Genomic DNA, 21,900 nt, shown 5'->3' with positions numbered 1-21,900 from the left:
CCCCACATGAAAAACCAGTTATGATATTGATACTACAAATATTTTAAAAAACTGACTAAACAGTTTAGATCTCAATTTTACTAAAACTATTTCCAAACAAATTTTTTTTTTTTTTTGCGGTACACGGGCCTCTCCCGTTGCGGAGCACAGGCTCCGGACGCGCAAGCTCAGCGGCCATGGCTCACGGGCCCAGCCGCTCCGCGGCATGTGGGATCTTCCCGGACCGGGGCACAAACCCGTGTCCCCTGCATCGGCAGGCGGACTCCCAACCACTGCGCCACTAGGGAAGCCCTCTAAACAAATTTTGAAGTTCAAAATTCTATAAAGAGGAATGCTGATCTTTTATCATTGAATACTTTCACAGTATCTACTATGTGCCAGGTACTGTTTCAAGTACTTAATAACTTAAACTCACTTACTGTGAATATTTTGTGAGATGGGTGTTCTCTGTATCATTTTAGACATGAGGAAAGGGAGTACTGACAAAAGCCTGCCTGAGGTCACAAGGCTAATAAGGGTGGAGGGAAAGCCAGGACCACCCCCCACAACACACTATGCTGCTCCATGGTTCACGTGCACTTGTGCTGTCAGCTGAGGTGACTCTTCATGTTATTTTATGTCAGAAGGACCAGGAGAGCTGCCTCCTCAACCAGGAGGCTCAGAAGCTCAGGGTCTCAAGAAGGCAAGACTGGGTATCTCTGCAAACTACTTTCAGTATTTCCAAAGTTTAGAATTCACATGACTACACCCACCCAATTAAGACAGGAAGGAAAAATAAACATACTTTGTTAACACATGCACTTCAGGAGTAAGCATCTTGACAAACACAGATTCATGGGGAGAAAATAAAAGATCTTGGGTAAAACATCTGGAATCACTGCTTTTTTTTAATACAATTTTTACATTCACTTTATTAGTAATTTAATGTGGAAACAGTTAAACATTAGAAAATAATCCTTTTTGACATCTGACATTTTTTTTGAAAATCCATAATTACTTTTTTTCTGTTTTGTTAGTTCATTTGTATCCATTTTTATTTTTTAATTTTTTTGAATTTCATTTTATTTTTTTTAATACAACAGGTTCTTATTAGTTATCTGTTTTATACATATTAGTGTATATATGTCAATCCCAATCTCCCAATTCATCCCACCACAACCCCCCGCCCCGGAATCACTGCTCTGCTTAAAAGGGTAATACTACCTTAAAACACTTTGTATTCAAAAAAGATATGTAAATATAAATGTAAACGTAAGGGATCAGATACAAATTAGAAGAGAAAATACACAGAGAGAGATGAATGGATAGATGGATCAACGGATGGATGGATGGACTGGTTGGCATATACGTAAGGATTAGGTCTGTCTGCATAAATATGAAGATAGAGGTCACAAGAGACCATGAAATAAATATGCCAGAAAAATATTAATGACAGTAAACTTAAAAAAAAAAAAAAAAAAAAAAACAAAGAAAGAAAGAAAAGAAAAGAAAAACCAAATCTTCTGTTGAGCCACATGTAAAGAGTATTGGGGAAAACATCCCAGAACATGGAATTTCCTTTCTTGACAGTTGGCAGCACTTGTCTGTGCGTATCATACAACTGTGGCCAGTTTACTGCCATGCAGCAACTATTCTAGATTAGGCCGGTTATTTCTCCAACACATCTCTTACAAAGGTATCAGGGAATACTGTGTCAAATGACATGGCTGCCTTCTAGGAAATCCAATCTCACAACCCCAGGCTTTTCTACGTTCTCGTATAACCAAGGGCAATTAGAAATCTTTAACCTATCGCAATCCTGCTTAAACTTTTACACTTCTGGCTTATACGGATATGATTCCCAATTTCCTCTCTCCTGAGCAGGTATCAGATCCTTATCGCTACCTCCAGGCAGATGGCATCAATGTCTTCAGGCATTTCAACTTCCACACAAATCAGAACTATCATGTTCTTCCATCTTCCTCCATCCTCCTGTGCTTCCAAACTCTCTAGTCCCCCAGGTGCCCTCAGTGCACAAGGAGCCTCATCTGGAATCTTCTCTCTCCTGCACTTCGCACGTTCAACTATGCAGTCCTTTAGTGCCTCCATTCCCACCTTCTCCACTTGGAATCCACTTCGCCACAGATCAGTCCAGACTTTCACCATCTCTCCCTAAACAGAACCACCACCAAGTCTTTCCACAAGCAAGCTGTGGTTCTAGAAACGAGATGTAACTGCACATTTTTTTGCTTTAAAAAGTTTTTAAAAACTCTTGCCAAAAAAGAGATAGAAGAATTCAGTGGTTTGTGTGAGTCTAAGGATTAAGACATGACAACAAGCTCACAGTAACCCTTATTAGAGAACAAAAATGTAGGAAACACTTTCTAACTTGTTTTATGAGGCCAGGCATGTGAAGAAAGCTATAAACTAATCTTTCATAACATAGAGATGAAAAAATAACCCACACTATACTGACACACGCACACAAAATTGATATATCACAAACAATTAGGCTTATTCCAGTAATGCCAGGTTAGCTTAACAGTCAAAAATCAATCTGTGTACATTCACCATGTAACAGAAGGAAAAGAACAAACAAACATTACCATCTCAAGAAATGGAGGAAAAGCATTTGATAAAATTCAATACCCACTAGAAACAAGGAATAGAAGGAAACTCCTTCTATAAATGAAAAAACTATAGCAAATATCATATTTAATGGTGAAATATTACAAGTTTTCCCCTTAAGACTGGGAATGAAACAAGGATGCCCACCATCACCACTTACACTGACTCACACTGGAGGTCCCAGGCAGTGCAATAAAACAAAAAGACCAAAAGACATCGAGATTAGAAAATGAATATATAGAACTGTCACAACTCACAGAGGACATGACTGAGTAGGGAAAAAATCCAAAAGAACACACAAACTTTTGGAATACACGAATTTTAGTGAAGTTGTCGGATAAAGTCAATATTTAAAAATCAACTCTTTATATATACAAGCAATAGGAAAATGACATTTAAAAGATATTACTTACAAAAACATCAAAATACATGAAATATCTACTAATTTTTTTCGTCCTCGGTTTTTTATTGTGATGATTCAAGACCCAGAGAAAAGCTACAAGGGCACAAGGAGTTCCCACATACGCCTCACCCACTTTCCCCAAATGCTGGCTCATCAGATGACACTAAAAGGAAAAGGCAAGTTTTCAAGTGGAAAAAGATACTTCCAATACAAAAAACCCACACACAAACTCATAACCAGACTATAAAAGAACTCCTACAAAGTAAAAAGAAAAAGGTAGACAACCCTGTAGAAAAATGGACAAAAGACCCAAACAAGCACATCACCAAAAAAGATAATCCAAGCAGTCAATAAACATGAAAAATTGCTCCAAGTCACCAAGAAGAGGCTAATTCAACGTGAGTGAGCTTCCACTACCCGTCCAACAGAGTGGCTAAAAGCGAACAGGCTGACAACACCAGGGGCTGGTTAGAGCAGGGAGCAGCTGGACCTCCCCCCCACTGCTGCGGGGATGTAAACCGGGCCGTGTCTGGCACTTCTCACGAAAGGTGACCGTGCACATAGCCCTGACCCTGCAGTTCTGGGAACGGACCGACCAGAAGCGTTTACAACACGCACCAGGATGTGAGAGCTTCACAGCGGTCCATTCCAAGCACCCCCAAGCTGGGGACCAACTCCACACTATCCCAACTGGACAGATAAATGACGGTCAGTCACATAATGGGACACAGGAAGCAATGAGAACAAATGAACTCGCGCTACAGCGACAGGCAGATAAATCTCAGAAGCAAAACATACAACTTTTTAGGACAAATTTAAAAAGGGTAACGGTGTTAAGAGACTGTTAGATACTACGTTAAAAAAAAAAAAGACAAAACTAATCTATGGAAGTCAGGTTGCCTTTAATGGGCAGGGGCAGTGGCTGGGGGAGGACACAATGGGGGGCTTCTTGGGCACCAGTAACTTTTTAATTAATTAATTAATTTGGTTGCGTTGGGTCTTAGTTGCGGCAGGCAGGCTCCCTAGTTGAGGCAAAGCGGGCTCCTTAGTTGCGGCTCGCCCGCTCCCCGGTTGTGGCATGCAAACTCTTAGTTGAGGCACGCATGTGGGATCTAGTTCCCGGACCACGGATCGAACCCAGGCCCCCTGCATTGGGAGCACGGAGTCTTAAGCATTGCACCACCAGGGAAGTCCCAACTTTCTGTTTCTTGATCTGAGTGGTGGTTACATGACTGTAATCATTTCATAAAAATTAAACTGTAGGGCTTCCCTGGTGGTGCAGTGGTTGAGAGTCCGCCTGCCGATGAGGGGGACACGGGTTCGTGCCCCAGTCCGGGAAGATCCCACATGCCGCGGAGCGGCTGGGCCCGTGAGCCATGGCTGCTGAGCCTGCGCTCCGCAACGGGAGAGGCCACAACAGTGAGAGGCCCGCGTACCGCAAAAAAAAAAAAAAAAAAAAAAAAAATTAAACTGTACATTTATGATTTGGCACTTTATGTATGTTACATTTTAATAAAAAGTATATGTGAAAACATGTATAATAACCTAATTTTCAAAAATTGCATATATGAAGAATTAACAGAGAAACTGCTTATTTCACGATCATGGATTTATTGGTTTTTAAAATGTTTTACTATTATACACCATATTTTATTTAACTAATGTGTATTACAGTTAACATACATTTAAAACATCAGTTAAAAAAAAAAATCAGCCTCCCTACCTTCATAATCAGTTCCAATGCATACTCTGTGACTAATTTTATATTCTAAGCTTAATACCACCTGACTACTTGCAGTGTACTTCAAGCTCATTATTTTCTCTCAGCCTGGAGTATTCCAAATTCCCCCTGTTGGCTCAATTTAAATATCGCATCCTGGCTGATTTTTTTCCATAAACTTTTTCACTCCTCCCATCCCCACCCCCTTTGAAAAGATATGTTAATACAATAAGAGTCCCAGCACTGATCCTCAGGTGACTCAATGTTTACAAGTCACCAGGCAGAGAGGGCCACTTGTTTCTTGCTCAAAGTGAATCCCTACTTCACAAAGCATATTTCCTATTTTTTAATGATGTAATTAAAGAGATTCTAAGTGGAACAGATTCTAATCAAAGTTTCTAATCAAAGCTTCTTTGTAAGTATAAACAAATTTTATCTAATTAAGTGCTATAAAACAGCAAATGACGAGTTAGTCAAAGTAATAAAAGGGAAGAGGGGACCCCACTATTTTAAATAAGATGCCCAGATGCTGACAAGAGTTGTCTGTTTCCACAAAAGGCAAACTAAGAACTCTAGAATTGCAGGCCCTGAAAGGTATGAAATTCTTTACCTCTGGTATGACCTTGATAAATAAAAGAACTTTCTGACTTCTTTCTCTTACTGTTGGGACAGGATCCTGCAGGGTGGAAGGGGACCTCGGATGCAGTACTTGGATTTATATGAATCCCACACTGAGTGATTTTCTGGGAAGGGACTCCATGACTTTTACAGATTCTCATATGGCCTATGATTCCCTGATTAAGCACCACTGATCTAGGCAATATTTCCCCAAGTGTGATACATGTCACAGGTGGTACAGAAGATGATTTTCTGGGGGTCCATGAACAAGCTTGTTCTCTTCGTGGTTGTATTCATTTTGATGTATATTTGAAAACATACAGCAAGCACATCAAAACCATAATGTATTGATACACTTTACAAATTAAAAATAAGTCAATTTAAGTTAGTGGGAAAAAAAGACTTCAAAGTTTTAAGTAAGATGTCCAGGTGCCATCTGGATAAACTATGGTTTATCCTGCTGGCAGCAGGCCAGCAACTGGGCCTTAGGAAACAGGAGGTGGAAGGAAGCCACTTAACACAGAGCACGTGTGCTTTCACCTCTGCTACTCAAACCTCTTGCCACACCTCGGAAAGTCTACTGAATGCAACAACCTCAGAAATTCCCCACAACCATGGTCTTGCGGAGTACTGGCTAAACTAATCCACAGAGATTATACCTGGTTCTAGCACTTGCATCTCATTTTGTCCCCGTATTTGGAAGCTGTGATACCAGTAGAGATAGAAGTAAATGGCAAAGAGCCACAAGGAAAAAGGAACTGATAAAGAACGTCTGAGTAAACAGCTGGCTTTAACAATTAGCTGGAGATGCTCTCACCGCTCACTGGTGAGATCTCAGGGCACAGATAACTCCTACAAAGTGATTAGACTTTTCTGTTGTATGTGGTACATGTTGATACATATTCCGCATGCATTACAAATGGAAATACTCAGAAATGCTATTTGCTAAATTTTCGGGGGGAAAGCAGCTGAGGGAACTACTGTAACCAAGCAGATCTCCAAGAAGCCCATTAAACCCTGTGCCCCTTCTGTGCTTCCTTCACTAAATAGAATAAAACCGCTGAAGTCCACAGATTTCATGGTGGAGTCTAACAATGCGCCATTCAGTGTCATTAAGCCACACAGAGAGACACACAGACAGACAGACAGACAGAACACAGTGAAAACAGGACCCTGAGAGAAGGAGACCATCAGAACTCCTTTCTTACAGGGCTTCAGGTTAAAAATGGTTTTGTAACTAAATCAGCATGCAAACAATACTAAGTACAAAGCATAAGTATTTCCCAACAATCCTCACTTTAATCTGGTTCTTTCTTTGACAGGTGTAACTGGTTTAAAAGGAGTTCTAAGGGTTCTCTGCAATAGAGTAGCCCTTCCTGTTTTTTCTAAATTTAATTTTTATCAACTATTTGAAACATTCAGAAAAAAACTTAAATGCTACAACAATTGGATTTAACAAATGTTAGCATCTTGCCGCATTGTCTCCCTCCTCCCCACGCAGGGGCTGACTGGTGGGGCAGCAACCAGACAACCCGGAACGCAGAAGCACAGGCTTCACAAAGGAAGGGCTCTTAGAACTTGGCACGTGACCTACACTTCCCTGAAAATGAGCCCGGCCACAGAGCTCAGACACAACAGTTAATGGGGATACAGTTTAAAATTAATACAAAGTCCGAAGCCCAACACTCAACTATTTTCTCCCATTTCCACTGCAATCCAAATGCCATATAATCACTTTCACAGTTAACATTTCTGATTCACTTCTGCCCACAAAACAAGTTATAAGGGGTCAAGGAAAGGCCACAGTCTTCACAGAACCACAAGGTTAAAGGCATATTTCTACCTAAGGCAATGCCTGTCTTTATGTTAGGCAGTTACTAAGATACGATTTGAATTAAGAAACAGATACTGTTGTCTTTCAAGTAATTCCAATTCCATGTCTACTGCACCTGATTTAATTGCCCCATTACCTGTATTAATGGATAAACAGGAGCTTGTTTGGCATACCTTTTTCTGCATATGTTCACCCAGAAGCAGATTTAGAAATGAAAATAAGAAATCCAATTCATATTATTCAATTAACTATATACAGATAAGATAAAAATATCTGAAAGTCTGTATGAAGTATTCTCTTATAATTCTTCTAAACATTACGTTTTTAAGTCCACTATGTCTGCACTGACATAATAAATCTTTTTAGCAATGAAGATCAGAAGCCACCCTTTGTTGCAGTACTTAATTTAGCAGGTAAAATAATCCATTACTGAAAACTTACTTGACATAAGCTTTGGAATCTGGGCTTGTCCTCTCAACAGTGGCCGGTACAAGTTTCCCTGGTAAGTCGCAGGTGGTGGTGCAGCATTGCTGTAAACTCCAGTTCCAGAGCCTCTGGGCATAACATGGCTATAAAAGGACCCCCCAGCCAGCAAAACAATTATATAGACATATATCCAACACATAATAAATAAATGTTGGCAGCCGTCTTTGTACTATTAGATCTGATTAAGACAATGCAAATTTAAAAGATTTATAATGGACAAAGTTCAAAACAGTACCTGATAATGGTGACAGCAAATGTTCACTTATCACACCAAAGATTTTTAATAATCATGTAAATATTAATTACTTTATGCAAAAAATAATCTGAGTCTATTTCTCTTTTTTTGCATTATATTTTGTTTTGTCCTCAAAGACCCATGCTGTTGCTATCGCTACGCAGTTGACCCTTGAACAACGTGCGTTTGAACTGCGCAGGTCGACTTATAGGTGGATTGTTTTCAATAGTAAATACTAGAGTCCTATACAATCCACAGTTGAGGATTTTTGACTGCTCAGAGGGTCAGTGCCCCTAACCCCAGAGATGTTCAAGGGTCAACTGTATATACTACTACTCTATATCTTACTATTTTCAGTTTACTACTGATATATCAAACATTTCCCTATATCTTTCATAGTCTTCCTAGGTGTTAACATCTATACCTATAGAATATTTACATGTTGATATCTCGTATTTTACTAAACTAGTCCACCATTTAGTACCAGTAGTATAGACAACAATGCCTAGAGAGATCTGGGCATATAACCAGGCTCCTCTAAAATATCTTCTCAGGATAAATTCCAATAAGCAGGAATCTGGATCAAAAGTTCAGAGTACCTTCAGAACTTAAAACTCTATTTAGAGGTATTTCTATGTTGCTTTCCAAAATGGCTGAAATAATGCAAAAAAGAAATCTTTTAAGAATATTTTAGATTTGCATTTCTTTTACTATTAAGAATGAAGACGACCAACCAACCACAATAGAAACTATCCTAAGCAGTTAATCCCCACAACAACTTCATGAGTTAAGTAGGTGTGATTATGATTCCCATTTTACACACAGGAAATGGAGGCACAGGGCGGTTCAGTAACGTGAACAAACATATCAAGTGGTAGACAAGGCATCTGATCCAGACGTTTAGGATCCAAAGCCCATGACCCCACTGTCCCTTACTAGCCACTGTATAAAGTACACGCTGCTGATGGTAACCTACTGCCTAAATCCCATTTTGAATCTTAAGGTTTTCCTATGAATTGGAAATATCTATTTTTGAGTTGTCATCATTAATTCATAGATGATAACTCATTAATATTTACCCCAGCACATTGCTCTTTTTATCCCAGCTTTATGTGTTACCGTTTCAAAGCTCCCTCTTTTATACACGGTTGTCTCCATAACTAGGAAAAAGACAATTTGATAGCTAATAAGGGCAAAGGATAAAAATCAGAAATTCACAGCAGAGGAGATACAAATGGCCAGCAGACATCTTAAAAGAGACTCAACCTGACTAACAGGCCAGAAAACACATTAAGGCAGCACGGAGACATCAGTGCTTGGGTACAAGCCCCGGAGGCGATGGCTCTGCTCAGAGGTACTGGGGACACCCGGACATGAACTCGGCCAGAACTTTCTTGAGGGTAAAGAGCATGTTTTATTCTTTTGAAATAACAGTCTTCTAGACAGCAAAATCTCTTAAGAGAAAATAACGGAATTCTCAAGCAACACATAAAGCAATATACAGACCAAAGAAACAGAAGTGAATTTTAAAAAATGAAGAAAAGCAGAAAAGTATCAAAGTCATTAAAATATCTGCAAAATAGTTGTATTTAATTAAATATTAAATATTTGTGGCATAAATGCTGACTTAATGCTTTGTGGAAGACCCAGAAAAAGCAAAATACACACACAGAGAAACCTACTACTCACCCCAAAGCCCTGAAGGCCGCTGGATCCAGGTGGACGGGCCGCCGGTCCCGGTTAAAGCCGAGCTGGGGCTTCCACTGCCGCCCATTGCTGGATTTCTCCCAGTCGCCAGGTTTCAGTACCGGTGCAGGTTTTCTAACCATTTGAAAATACAAATTTTAGTTATAGGGATGAACTTCGTTTACACAAAATAAACCTGGAGAGTTTTATAAATGCACTGTTGTTTACCTTGCTCCCGGAAGCATTATGGCTTTAAAAACGTAATCTTCAGCAAACTGTGGGTCTTTAAAATTAATACTAGAAGAGAACAATACACAATTTAGTGATTACACTGGATTAGCCTCACTTAACTATCACGTAAACTCAGGTACTTTTCACCGTTATTTTATTTATTTAAGTTTTTTTTTTTGGCCTCACTGCGTGGCTTGCAGGATCTCAGTTCCCCCACCAGGGACTGACTCTGGGCCCCGGCAGTGGAAGCCTGGAATCATAACCACTAGGCCACCAAGGAACTAGGCACTTTTGACCTTTACACAGAATAACTAAAATTCAAATGTTCTCCAAAAATGATCTTAGGGGCTTCCCTGGTGGCGCAGTGGTTGAGAATCCGCCTGCCAATGCAGGGGACATGGGTTCAAGCCCTGGTCTGGGAAAATCCCACATGCCGAGGAGCAACTAGGCTCGTGAGCCACAATTACTGAGCCTGCGCATCTGGAGCTTGTGCTCTGCAACAAGAGAGGCCGCGATAGTGAGAGGCCCGCGCACCGTAATGAAGAGCGGACCCCGCTCGCTGCAACTAGAGAAAGCCACGCACAGAAACGAAGACCCAACACAGCAAACATAAATAAATAAATAAATAAATAAGCTTTCATAAAAAAAAAAAAAAGAAAAGAAAAGAAAAAAAAATTATCTTAGTCACTGGATTTTGCCAAATTGCCAAATGGCTAAACATCTTCCTCACCAAACCGCCACTAATTTCCAGGATGGCCCTCGTGTAACTTTCTGTGCAACAGTCATGTTCAAGCTAATTGTGAGTGATCACAGAGAAATAACAGACACTGCCTGCCCAACTCTTGAGAAATTCCAGTATAATATCAGAGACAGGTCCAAGAGGTTTCCAACAACAAAAAATAAAAAACACCTTTCATTTTGTTCAGGCCATGGCAAAGACCCTCCCTCTGGCATCTTAGAGAAGATCAGCTCTTGTTACAAGAAAGATGCAAACAACAACAGAAACATTTGCAAAATCAAAAAAGAACACAAATAATCCACAGGGGAAAAAACACAAAACATCCCAGTTGGAAGCCTGTATCCTGCTCTACTAATGTGTGTTTCTGTGATAATGTAACAGTCACCATTTGAACACTACACAAAGGCTGTACATTCAGACTAACAAGCTGGGCCAAACTCCTTTCTGGTGGGGGGTGTGTGTGTGTGTGTGCAGGCGCCTCCCAAAGCACACAAGTCTTCCTTCTGACGCAGCAACGTCTCTTCTAGGACTCTGGATACGCGCCTGGTTTATACTTAAGGATGCTCATAACATCAGTATTCATAATGTTGAAAAACTGTAAAACCTAAGTGTATGGACAATAGTGGACTGGTTAAAGAAACTATGGTTCTAAAAACGGTATGCTCAATTGATATTTTTTAAAATGTAACAAAATACTTAATGACGTGGGAAAAGTACACATGCAACAGACTAGACACACATTCACCAAAAGGTTACTTGCACATTCAACCATTTCCTTTCCTTCTTTTTGCTTTTTTATATTCTCCAAAGATCCTCCAAAGATTACAGATTACAGTTGCAATCAGTGAAAAAAGGTTTTATTGAACTGGTTGACATTTTAGATAGCTAACTTTTTTTTCCTCTTCAAATACTGCCACTTAAAATAATTAGGGCCCATCTGCTATAGAGAAATTTTCGTTGCAGTAGGATTTAACTGTATATTTTAAGTACACAAAAATAGTTTCATTTATAATAAAGATGCTATAAGCTCAAGAACAGCTGAACAACACTTCATTTATTCAATCTGTTCCTCTTACAAACTCACTCTTCACCGCAACTGTCTTTATCTCAGATGTTCTCTATTCCAGATGGCTTAGGGCAGGGCCAGGCACGACAGGCAGTATGAAAGGTTTAAGAGGGTGAAAGAGAAAGAGATAGGTATCTGGGTCTGTTAGGGCTTTGCAGATACATAGTAAAGAGAGAAAACTGGGGACTTCACTGGCAGTCCAGTGGTTAGGATTCCGAGCTTCTACTGCAGGGGACACAGGTTCGATCCCTGGTCGGGGAACTAAGATCTCACAAGCCACGTGGAGTGGCCAAAAAAAAAGAGAGAGAGAGAGAGAGAGAGAGAGAGAGAAATCTGGTGATAAAGCAAGACTTGCAACTAAAGTATCTCAAAATACTTCTCTTAGTGTCAGCAGGCCTTTTCGGCAGTTTACCAAACAAATTTTCAGAGTGCCCACTGCATACACGGTCTCACGGTGGGATCAGGGGCACAAACGCTGACCAAGCACGGAGCCTGCCTCCCCTTCTAATAGGGGAAATAGACAGAAAAGGTTTAATAACAGTTTAATAAGGAAGAAAGTGGAAAAGGCAACAACAGGCACAGGAAAGATGCTGAATCAAAGCATGTGAGTGCACATGCCTTCCACACACACGCCCTTGTGAGTGTGGGCTAAATGCATGTATGTATGGGGGAGGGGGGCCTTTCACCTGGGACCAAGGAAGACAGCACCTAACAGGCTATGGTTGAAGGTGGGACAGGACTGGCTGCAGGATGGAACAGACATGGAAAGGGGTAGCTCCGTTTAATTGGAGCAGCCTTCTCAATGGGGATCTGGGAGAGAAGTAACAAGCCCTACAAAAAATGATTTGAGTGACTACATACATTCTCAGTTCTCCCAAGGAAGATACATAACCAGTGCCATTCTAAAGGCACAGGATACAAACTGGTTCACTACATGCAGTAGATGCTTTAAGTTCTCAAGACTTAATTCTCAGGTGGGACCCCGGCTGAGAAGGGCTGAACTGGAATGAAAAAGTATGTGAACAGAAGTGGGCAGTAAGACGGCCTGGTTGAACTGGAATGTTGTCATGAAGGGCTTGTTCTGACCACAACGTAAGGCCACTTCAAGTTGTCAGAGAGTAAAAGCAATCCAAGATGCAATTCAGAAAGAACCACCCGGCCACACTGCATTAGAAAGATGGGGCGAGAACCAAAAGGAGGTCACAGTCCTAGCCTAGGGAATGCTGGGCGAGCTAAAGAAATGGCAGGGCTGGAGCTGGAAGGAAGATCATGCTTAGGTGAGGGCTCTAGGGGAACACCTGCAAGGCGCGCATAGAAAGAGCTGAAACTAAGAAGTGAAAGAAACAGCCAAGTAACAAGCTCCCAGGGAGAAGAGAGAATCCCAGGTCATAGGGATAATCTCTCTCGAAAGACAACGGTTACAAGAGGTTTAATAAGAGAGCTGAAGGTAATGTTTGAGAAAACAAATCCATTTATTCATCAAATATGTGCAGTTTATTATATGTCAATTATTCCTCAATAAAACTGTTTTTAAAATTCCACTATTCATGTTCATGCTCTGAAAGGGAAAACATTTCCAAGCTAATAAGAAAACAATCTCCAATATCTCTCCCACTTCCCCTCAGAACTACACTCAACAGTGTGATCTTATACTTAATATGGTTCAAGCCATTGGGAGACAGAAAAGGAGTATTTAAAAATAAGTTTGGAGGTCCCCCACTGAAGGGACAAAGGACACAACTTATGATCTGAAAGATTAAAGCATTCATTCCCCTGGCATCTTTGAGAACAATTTGAAGACTTATTCTCTCCTAGAAAGAGTTAAGCTTTGACTGGTTGTGATATTTTTTGTATTTTAATTTGTTCCCCAAAATATATACTAAGAACTATTATGTTTCTAGAAACTAAAGTAACAACAGAAGCTAAAGCACAACTCTACTGTACTTTTTTCCAATGTGATAACATCAGCCACAACTTAAACTTCCTAAAAGTAAAACAGACTTAGGCAGGAACCCATTAGGCAAAGGTCCAAAGGGTAACTTTTTATTTGGATCCAAACTTTCAAAGTGCTTTTGGTTTTTTTCAGGTTAACGTAATTCAAATTTTTATAGGTAGAGCATTAAAAATAATGGAAATAATTCCATTATACTAATATAAATAAAAATAACGGGGAAAAAATATAGATTACTCTGAGAAATTCCCACCATTAGAAACAAGAGGCATTAATTGTGGAGAGTTTACTGGGGAGGGAAAGCAGTAATATGGAGATAAAGTCAGAAGCACCCTCAGGGAGGAGACGAGTTAACAGAAGAACCTCTGGACCCAACAGGCTGCCCGGCTAAGGTCAGAGAACGGTGCGTAGATTCATATTGTTTCATCTAACTGGTGAACAGCGGAGGGGGTTTAACCACTCCCTCGAGGTGGAACAGCGCCGAGTCAGCCAGCATAAGCTTCTACCCTCCAGACCAGCTCCGACGAGGGCTTGTACAGTAGATCCCCTCCTTGGTTAGGTAACCTCCCTATTATTTTAATCACTTAATTGTCTTCATAAACACACTAAGGACAATATAAATTAAAAATTTTAAACCTAAGCATAGTTGTAAAGTAAGGAAACTGAACAGTGCTTTTATTTTTATCACAAGTAGCACTTTAGACACTTTGCAGCAAAGTCTCAATAGAAAAAAACCAGAATGCACAACACCTTTTCCAATTCCATTCACTTTAAGAATTATCCTTATAAACGCTATTTAAGTACTACTATTGTTTGAGAGTGCTAGGACACATCACAAAGAAAGCAGAAAACTCCAGAAATCTTTTCATTTTTACCTTTCCCTGATACATTCCATAATTAATGCTCAATCAGCAAACCACTGCAAACTGTTCACGATTCATATACTTGACATTTTAAAGCACTTAAAGAGTTTATAGGACTTAACAATGTCTTTTCTGACATCCTATCAGAGGAGGTTAACCAGCTGTGTCCTATGAAGTATTACAGGCAGTGAAAGTTAAACCCTCCCAAGTGTTCCCAACCATCAACTGTTACTGATTCCGTGTGTCCTCCACTTCTTCAGGTTTTGGATCTCAAGTTACCTGCTTGCCAACCATGAGTCTTACAAACATGGCAGTAATGGTCATTACATTAAAAATCTATCTTCACGTACATCCACATTTTAAAAACATCTCCTTGAAGACAGAAAACATTCTATCCCTTGCCTGATCCATCCAAAAGTGAACACAGAACGTTTGAGAAGCAGTCCTCTGAAGAAGTAAGTCTGGGCTCTTAGAAGAATCTGGCAAACACAGGTTCCAACACTATGAAAGCCAGGCTTTTACATGGGTTTAGAAGGATGCCAGGTGCCATGAGAGAGAAAGAGAAATCTGACAATGCTACTAATGAAAACATCTCTAAAGATTACATAAACCCAGATTACCTTTGAGAAGAGAAGAAAAGCAAAGAAGGGTAGGCAAAGGGAAGAGCATTCCAAGCACTGGGAGGAAGGCACAGAGATGAGTGGGACACGGAAGGGACCAGCCTAGAGAGCAAGGAGGAGGTGTCCCTGAGGAGCTGTGGGCACTCAGGCACAGAGCACGGCTCCACCAAAATAGGGCAGGAACCAAAGATCGCCGAGGGGTGGCAGTGTTTAAGAAAGATGAGACAACAGATTCAGTGGGAAGGAAGGTGGCATTAAAAAAAAAAATCAGCTGGGAGAGCACTACGGTAATCCAGGAGGAGCGAGTACAGAACAGGCTCACTGGGAAAAGCCAGATATGAAAAATAATTGGGAAGAAAAAAATATTCCAGAGCAGTGGTGTAGGTACATGGAGTCCTGTAAAGTGAGAAGCCAAAGCTCCTAAGTCTGGGCATCTGGGGGAACAGGAGGTCGAGGGACAGAACGGAGAGATGGGCAAGGAGGCGTGTGAGGGGCGCAGAACAAAGCAGCCAGTGTGGACACAGAGTCCGAGGTGAGACCAAGGGGGTGTGTGTGCATGTACTCCCCCAGATGGATAGAAAATTGTGCTGCTACACCAGGAAGATAACTTTTTTGTAATTTAAAAATCATATACAGGTTTTATATGTTTAAATTTGACAAAGAATTATTCTAAAATACTATGCTAAGCAAATTACAATGGTGGAGGAAGAGCAGACTGAGGAAAATTCAGGGAGATAGCTCAGCTCTGTTCGAAGTTAAACTACTACTATGTTGAACGACTTATGGAATCAGAATTGGAAAAAAAAATCCTAGGTAACTGCTGATTGTATTCTCTAAGAATCCGTCTATGAATTTAAGACACTTCAATAACTTCTAAAATATACTTTCTCAATACTATAGATAAGACCTAACACGATGGGAAGAATCTACCTAAAGTCAATGTGAGGAAACAACTTCTCAAACATGGAATGCAATACCAGATGCATGCAAACAGAGAAGGGGGAAAATATCAAGAGTCAAAACAGAACTGGCAGCTGACTATGGAAGCTACCTTTTCAGATTTTTTGTTTATAAAGCAAAAAAAAAAAAACACTGGGCTACACAAGAAACCCTGAAACAAACACACGCAAAACTACAGTAAACTGCATCTCAGCCTCAACATGACCCCTCAGAGAAAACACTGAAAATCACCTCATACGGTAAGAGTTAACACTTTGGTCTTTCACAAAATCTCTAGGAAATCAACTCAATTAAGTCAATTTTATTATGAAGTTATATTCAATATATACTTGAATATACAGCTGAATCTCAGATTTCTTTTATAAATTAATAAATCTTGTAAAAACAGTGGATACCAAACAACACCAAAGGCCATTTCAGGCTCAGAAATCACCACCACCATATCATCATACAAACAAAAACTCCGGGATCTGTCAAGTTTGTAACTCTTCCCTTGCGCAAGTCTCTATCCTAATTAGATAGTTAAGATGAATTAACTATTTCTAGAGGGCTGTGAAGGAAGACCCTTGAGAACATGCTGAGAAATTGAGGAGCACAGCAAACAGAGAGGACAGGTGGGAGTTAACTGGCCTGAAGCTCGGCTGGGAGCCAAAGACCCCAGGGGTTAATACACAGAGTCCACACTGGCTCTGCCGCAGCCAGACTGTTTGTGGTGGGCACAGCAGCTTGGCTTACGGTTCTGAATCCCACCCTTAACAAAAGAGCCCACAGACAAAGAGCCAGGACGAATTATGTGCAAAGATAAACTAAAATTGTGGGTAGAGATAAATAAAGGCAACTAGTTTAGGAAGATTTCCCAAATTCACAATGGTTTTCTTTACGTAAAAGCCTTTCTAGAATGGCAGTTGCTCTCTAAAGCCATGAAAGACAGGAAAATAAACATGCTTATACGTCACAATGAGAAATCTAAGTAAAATCCAAAATATTCCCTGAGAATGAGAGAAATAAGGGAGTATTCAGGAAGAGCTTTTACAAAATCCTTGAATTACTAGAATATCTGCCCTCCTCTCATCTAAAGACTGAAGAAAACAAAAACATAAACCCTGCCATCAAGATTAGTAATTACATACAACAGTTACATAAATGAGTAGTAAGTTTGATTTTTATCTAAATAGCTATACTATATTTTACATACTCAGTAGAAAATGCTGTCACCATTGAAGAAATGAAGTATAAGTTTTCCAGATAGCAGAAATTAGCCCCTTAAGTTTAAAATTGTTGATAAAAAAATTCCACAAATTCGTCTATCTCATCTTAACCAAAATAAAGTATATTAACAGTTTTGTTTCTAAACTCAGCAGGGCCACGACCATAAATGTAATAAATAGTCTTACAATACGGTGAAGCTGTGTGGGCCTCTGGGGTGAAGAGGTCTGTTTGCACATACACAGCAAACTACTCCTGGAAACTCCTACTTTCTACCTCCCACTTTTCTAATCCAGGAAGAATTAGAGGTTGTTAGGGGAAACCAGAAAGCAGAGAAGCAAGCTTGTTAAATCAGTAACCTTAACAATATACATAATTTAAAGTCAAGAGGCTCTACTAGGAGGTCTGCAACACAGGGACTCTCCAATCTCAAAGCACTGCTGGAATACAGCTACCATTTCCCGGTGAACCAGTCTTCTTAAACTTATCTGCAAGTTCAGAGCTGCATTCTGGGCAAATGTCAGCAGTTTGGGGAAACTTACCTGATCGCAGCGTTCTGTGTCAGATCCCTTAACATGGGAACAGGAGAACATACTATTCTAAAAAGAAACAAGAGAAGAACCATCTATTTGTGAATCGTAACCTTTTGGATAAGTGGAAGCAAGATGTTGCTATGTTTCTGAGGAAATCATTAAAATGCACCAGCAAAACAATATAATCGTATATATCTTTAAAAAAGGGCCTTGTCTTCCTTGCTTGTAATCTCACTAACAGAAAACAATTATGGGCAAAGGGCTTTTATCAGAATTTGTAAAGAATACCTACAAACCAAAAAGGGGGAGGTGGGGGGACAGATAACTTAACAGGAAAACAGAACAGGTATTTCATAAATGAGGAAAACCAAATAGTTAAGAGATATACCATACAGCATTCAATTTCATTAGTCATCAGAGAAATACAACTGTCAACCCCAAGATCCCAACAAGCATCCACCAAATTGACAAAACGTAAGGTCGTGACAATCCCAAGAGTTTACGAGAACAGAGCAACAGGATCGCTCACAAACTGACACAGATTATAAAACAGTGTAATCACTTTGGAAACCCCCCCCGATATTATCTAGAAAAGATGAAGATACACATATTTTATGACCCGCAATTCTATTCCTGGATCTATATACCCTTGAGCAGCAGTTCTCAAACTCTGATCTCAGAGCCCCTTTACACTCTTATCAATTGAGGACCCCAAAGAACTTCTGTTCACGTTGGTTATATCTGTCAATATTTACCTATTAAAAATTAAAACTAAGAAATTTTTTAAACACTAATTTAAAGATAATACTAATAAACCTACTATTGAAAACCTAATAAGACAATTTAGTAATAAACCTACCATTAATTTATATAACATTTTTATGAAAAAAACCACTATATTTTACAAAGCAAAACAAAAACAAATGAGAAGAATGTTACTGTTTTAACTTTCTTTAATACATGGCTTAGTATCTATCTTAATAGCTGGATTCTGTTATCCACTTCTGATTCAATTTCTTGAGGTATCACACTACATTTAGCCTCTGGAAAACTCCACCATACACTCAAGGGAGGAAAAGAGAAAGGCAAACAGCATCATAACACCTTAGTATTATTATGAAAATAGTTTTGACCTTGCGGATTGCCCCAAGAGCTGGGCTTTGACCCCAAGTCTTTTTTTAGTCCAGGGGTATTCTGCTGTTGTTTTGTTTTCTCACTACTTTCTCATTATTACTAGAAAATGAAACATTTAGGCAACAAAGTAAAAATGCTAACTATACATCCTCCCAATCGCTTCAATTATATACAATGAATACTTACTGATCTGGAAGAATGGCTTCTTCATCCAAAGAAAACTTTCCTTGAATCCCATGGCATAGTTCAGGTGGTACATCCACTGACTGTGGAAAAACACAGCCCTGATTATACACCCGAAAGACTGGAAAGCAGGGACTAAAACATATGCTTGTTCGTCAACGTTCACAGGAGTAACATTCCTAACAGCTAAAAGGTGGAAACCACTGAAGTTCCCATCAACAGATGAGTGGATAAACAAAATGTAGCGTATACACACAATGGAATATTATTCAACCATAAAAGGAAGGAAATTCTAACACAAGATGGCTGAACCTTGAAAAATTATGCTAAGCCAAGTGAGCCAGACACAAGAGGACAAATACTACTGTATGATGCGACTTACGTGAGGTATCAAGATTAGACAAATTCATAGAGTCAGAAAGAAGAAGAGAGGTTACCAGAGGCTGGGAGGAGGGGAGGATGGAGAGGCAGTGTTTAATGTTGTTTAATGGGTACAGAGCTTCTGATGGGGAAGATGAAGTTCTGGAAACGGACAGTTGGTGGTAGTTGCACAACTTTGTACATGGTCTTAATGCCACAGAATTATACACTTAAAAATGCTTGAAATGGTAAATCATGTTTATATTTTACCAAATTTAAAAAGGGTATTCCTGATTAATTAACTAGGTATTCCTGATTAATTAACCAAATAAATATACTGTTTAAAAACACTTCATGTTGGAAGGGAGACCGTACCTCTGTGGAACCTGTCTTGTACAGCTCTAAAAGGAAGTCGTGCAGTGGGTGATGTTTCCCCACAAATAAGACATCACCTCCAAGACTGTTTCTTCTAGCTGGGGGGAAAGTAGGAAAAGAATAAAGATCAAACCATTGTATCTGCAAGAGCAATTTTTATGACAACAAAATTAAAAGATGCATCTAAATTTTAAAAACTTAAAGTCTGTGAAAAATAATTTAACAATAGGTCTAAATAGGTGATATGTCTCTGCAGAAGAAAAAAAAACTTTGATGATAAGGTTTCAAAAATCAATGACTATCAAAAAAATTACTAAAATATACCTGAATTATTATGGGATTGCAAGATAAGGGTCAAAGTTTTCTTATTTATACAGAACTCAATTTCTTATTATAAGAAACAAACATTCCCTGAGAAAACACTAATTTTATCATCTGAGAACAAAAATTATCCTAAGGATGGTTAATGGAGATATTATTTCTATAGGTTTGTTACACTGGTATTAAATAAATTTTCCAATTGAGCCCAGCCTTGCAATTTCCCAATATTTTAACTGTCAGTATTAATGACAAAATCCTACTTTTTGTGAAAAATAACATTTCAAGTTAACACTCTGAGAGCAAATGCTTTTGACTCAACTTAACCTTCAAGCAAAGTTATTGTTATTTGGGGGGTAGGGGAGGAGGAAGGGAAGAAGGGAGATGGAGGAAATCTAATACTTATAACTTAAAAGTTTCATTTAATTACTATTCAATTTACAGGTAATAAATTTTAAGAAACAAATTTAACTTTTGTTACAAAGAAGTAAAATCAGTGATTCTGCCCCCTTTGTGAAAAATTCACAAATGAAAAAAAAAGGTCTAATTTTTTCTTTTTTTTTTGCGGTACACGGGCCTCTCACTGCCGTGGCCTCTCCTGCTGCGGAGCACAGGCTCCGGACGCGCAGGCTCAGCAGCCATGGCTCACCGGCCCAGCCACTCTGCTGCATGTGGGATCTTCCCAGACTGGGCACGAACCCGTGTCCCCTGCATCGGCAGGCGGACTCTCAACAACTGCGCCACCAGGGAAGCCCAAAAGGTCTAATTTTATAAGGAAACGTGAAGTCTGTGTCCCACAGACTCACTGCTGACTGAGTGGGGCGTCGGCCTTACTCTCTTCGGGGGTGAGGTCCGGGTACACCTCTTCCAGGGCAGCTCGCAGTCTTCGCTCATCCACGAACGGCAACAGAGCCACACCTGGGGACATAAACGCACACCAACCGCCCAGCTATTAGGGTCACCTAAATTGAACTGGTCCAAATGAACATTTCTAGTAGAATATCCCTGCTAATATAAAAACATTTGGGAACTGAACTCTAATCTTTAGCCAAAATTCAAATGTAGAAGAAAAAATTCCAAATTCCCCACCCTTAAAATGGCTCATATGGAAAACCATGTTTGATCTTAACTCTGTGATAATAAAATTTTTAAATTAAATGAACAAGTGGCCACCTAGACACCAGCCTCTCTCTGTTCTCGCCCTCCTTACTAGATGCCCTCGGGCAAACCAGTCAATCTCCCAAAGGCTTGGGTTCATCCTTTCATCTTTTTAGGACCTTGGTTTCTTCTTTTGTACAGAGATCATTCAACAAAAATACTCAGAAGTTCTGTTTAACTAGAATACTTGAAATGACTCCTGCAGCTCTAAAATTGCATAATATTCTGTTATATTTTAAGACCTAATAATTAACTTACACACACAAAAATTTTAGACACTTGTTTGCTTAAATTTTAGGGGCGGGTAGAACAGATGATTATTTTCAGGTTGAAAATTGTCCCCTGGAGTGTGCTAGAATTGACATCATTGCTTTATCTGGACCCATGTGCATAATCTTCAAAGAAGCACACCAGTAATACGATATCTATTACTAGAAAAATATACGAAGTTATTGAAGCATAATAAGTGCTGCTGTATACAGTAAAAATAGTATTTTGGCCAAATAAAAATTTTAAGATAAATAGCAAAGAGAAATGTTAAATAAAGCTAAATAATTTTGAAACTACTCCCACTCAAAACTGCTGTATTTGTGATATTTTCCCTTTAAAATGAT

General features: G+C 39.5%; 1 protein-coding gene across 1 annotated transcript in view; it reads right to left on the bottom strand.

The window, feature by feature from the left end:
- Positions 1–21,900, bottom strand: part of XRN2 (5'-3' exoribonuclease 2) — an 80,280-nt gene that overhangs the window by 11,394 nt on the left and 46,986 nt on the right. Inside the window, exons 21-27 of the mRNA XM_082856291.1 lie at positions 20,963–21,046; positions 19,811–19,908; positions 19,079–19,158; positions 17,768–17,824; positions 9,818–9,886; positions 9,593–9,724; positions 7,624–7,751 (exon numbers count right to left, since the gene is read on the bottom strand). Of these exons, the coding sequence (XP_082712417.1) occupies positions 7,624–7,751; positions 9,593–9,724; positions 9,818–9,886; positions 17,768–17,824; positions 19,079–19,158; positions 19,811–19,908; positions 20,963–21,046 (648 nt within the window). The remainder of the gene's footprint in view (positions 1–7,623; positions 7,752–9,592; positions 9,725–9,817; positions 9,887–17,767; positions 17,825–19,078; positions 19,159–19,810; positions 19,909–20,962; positions 21,047–21,900) is intronic.

The sequence above is a fragment of the Leucopleurus acutus genome, assembly GCF_964270905.1.
Source record: "Leucopleurus acutus genome assembly, chromosome: 16".
In the NCBI taxonomy this organism is placed as follows: Eukaryota; Metazoa; Chordata; class Mammalia; order Artiodactyla; family Delphinidae; genus Leucopleurus; species Leucopleurus acutus.
Note: the sequence above shows the minus strand (reverse complement) of the source record. Positions and strands in the feature narration are given on the sequence as shown.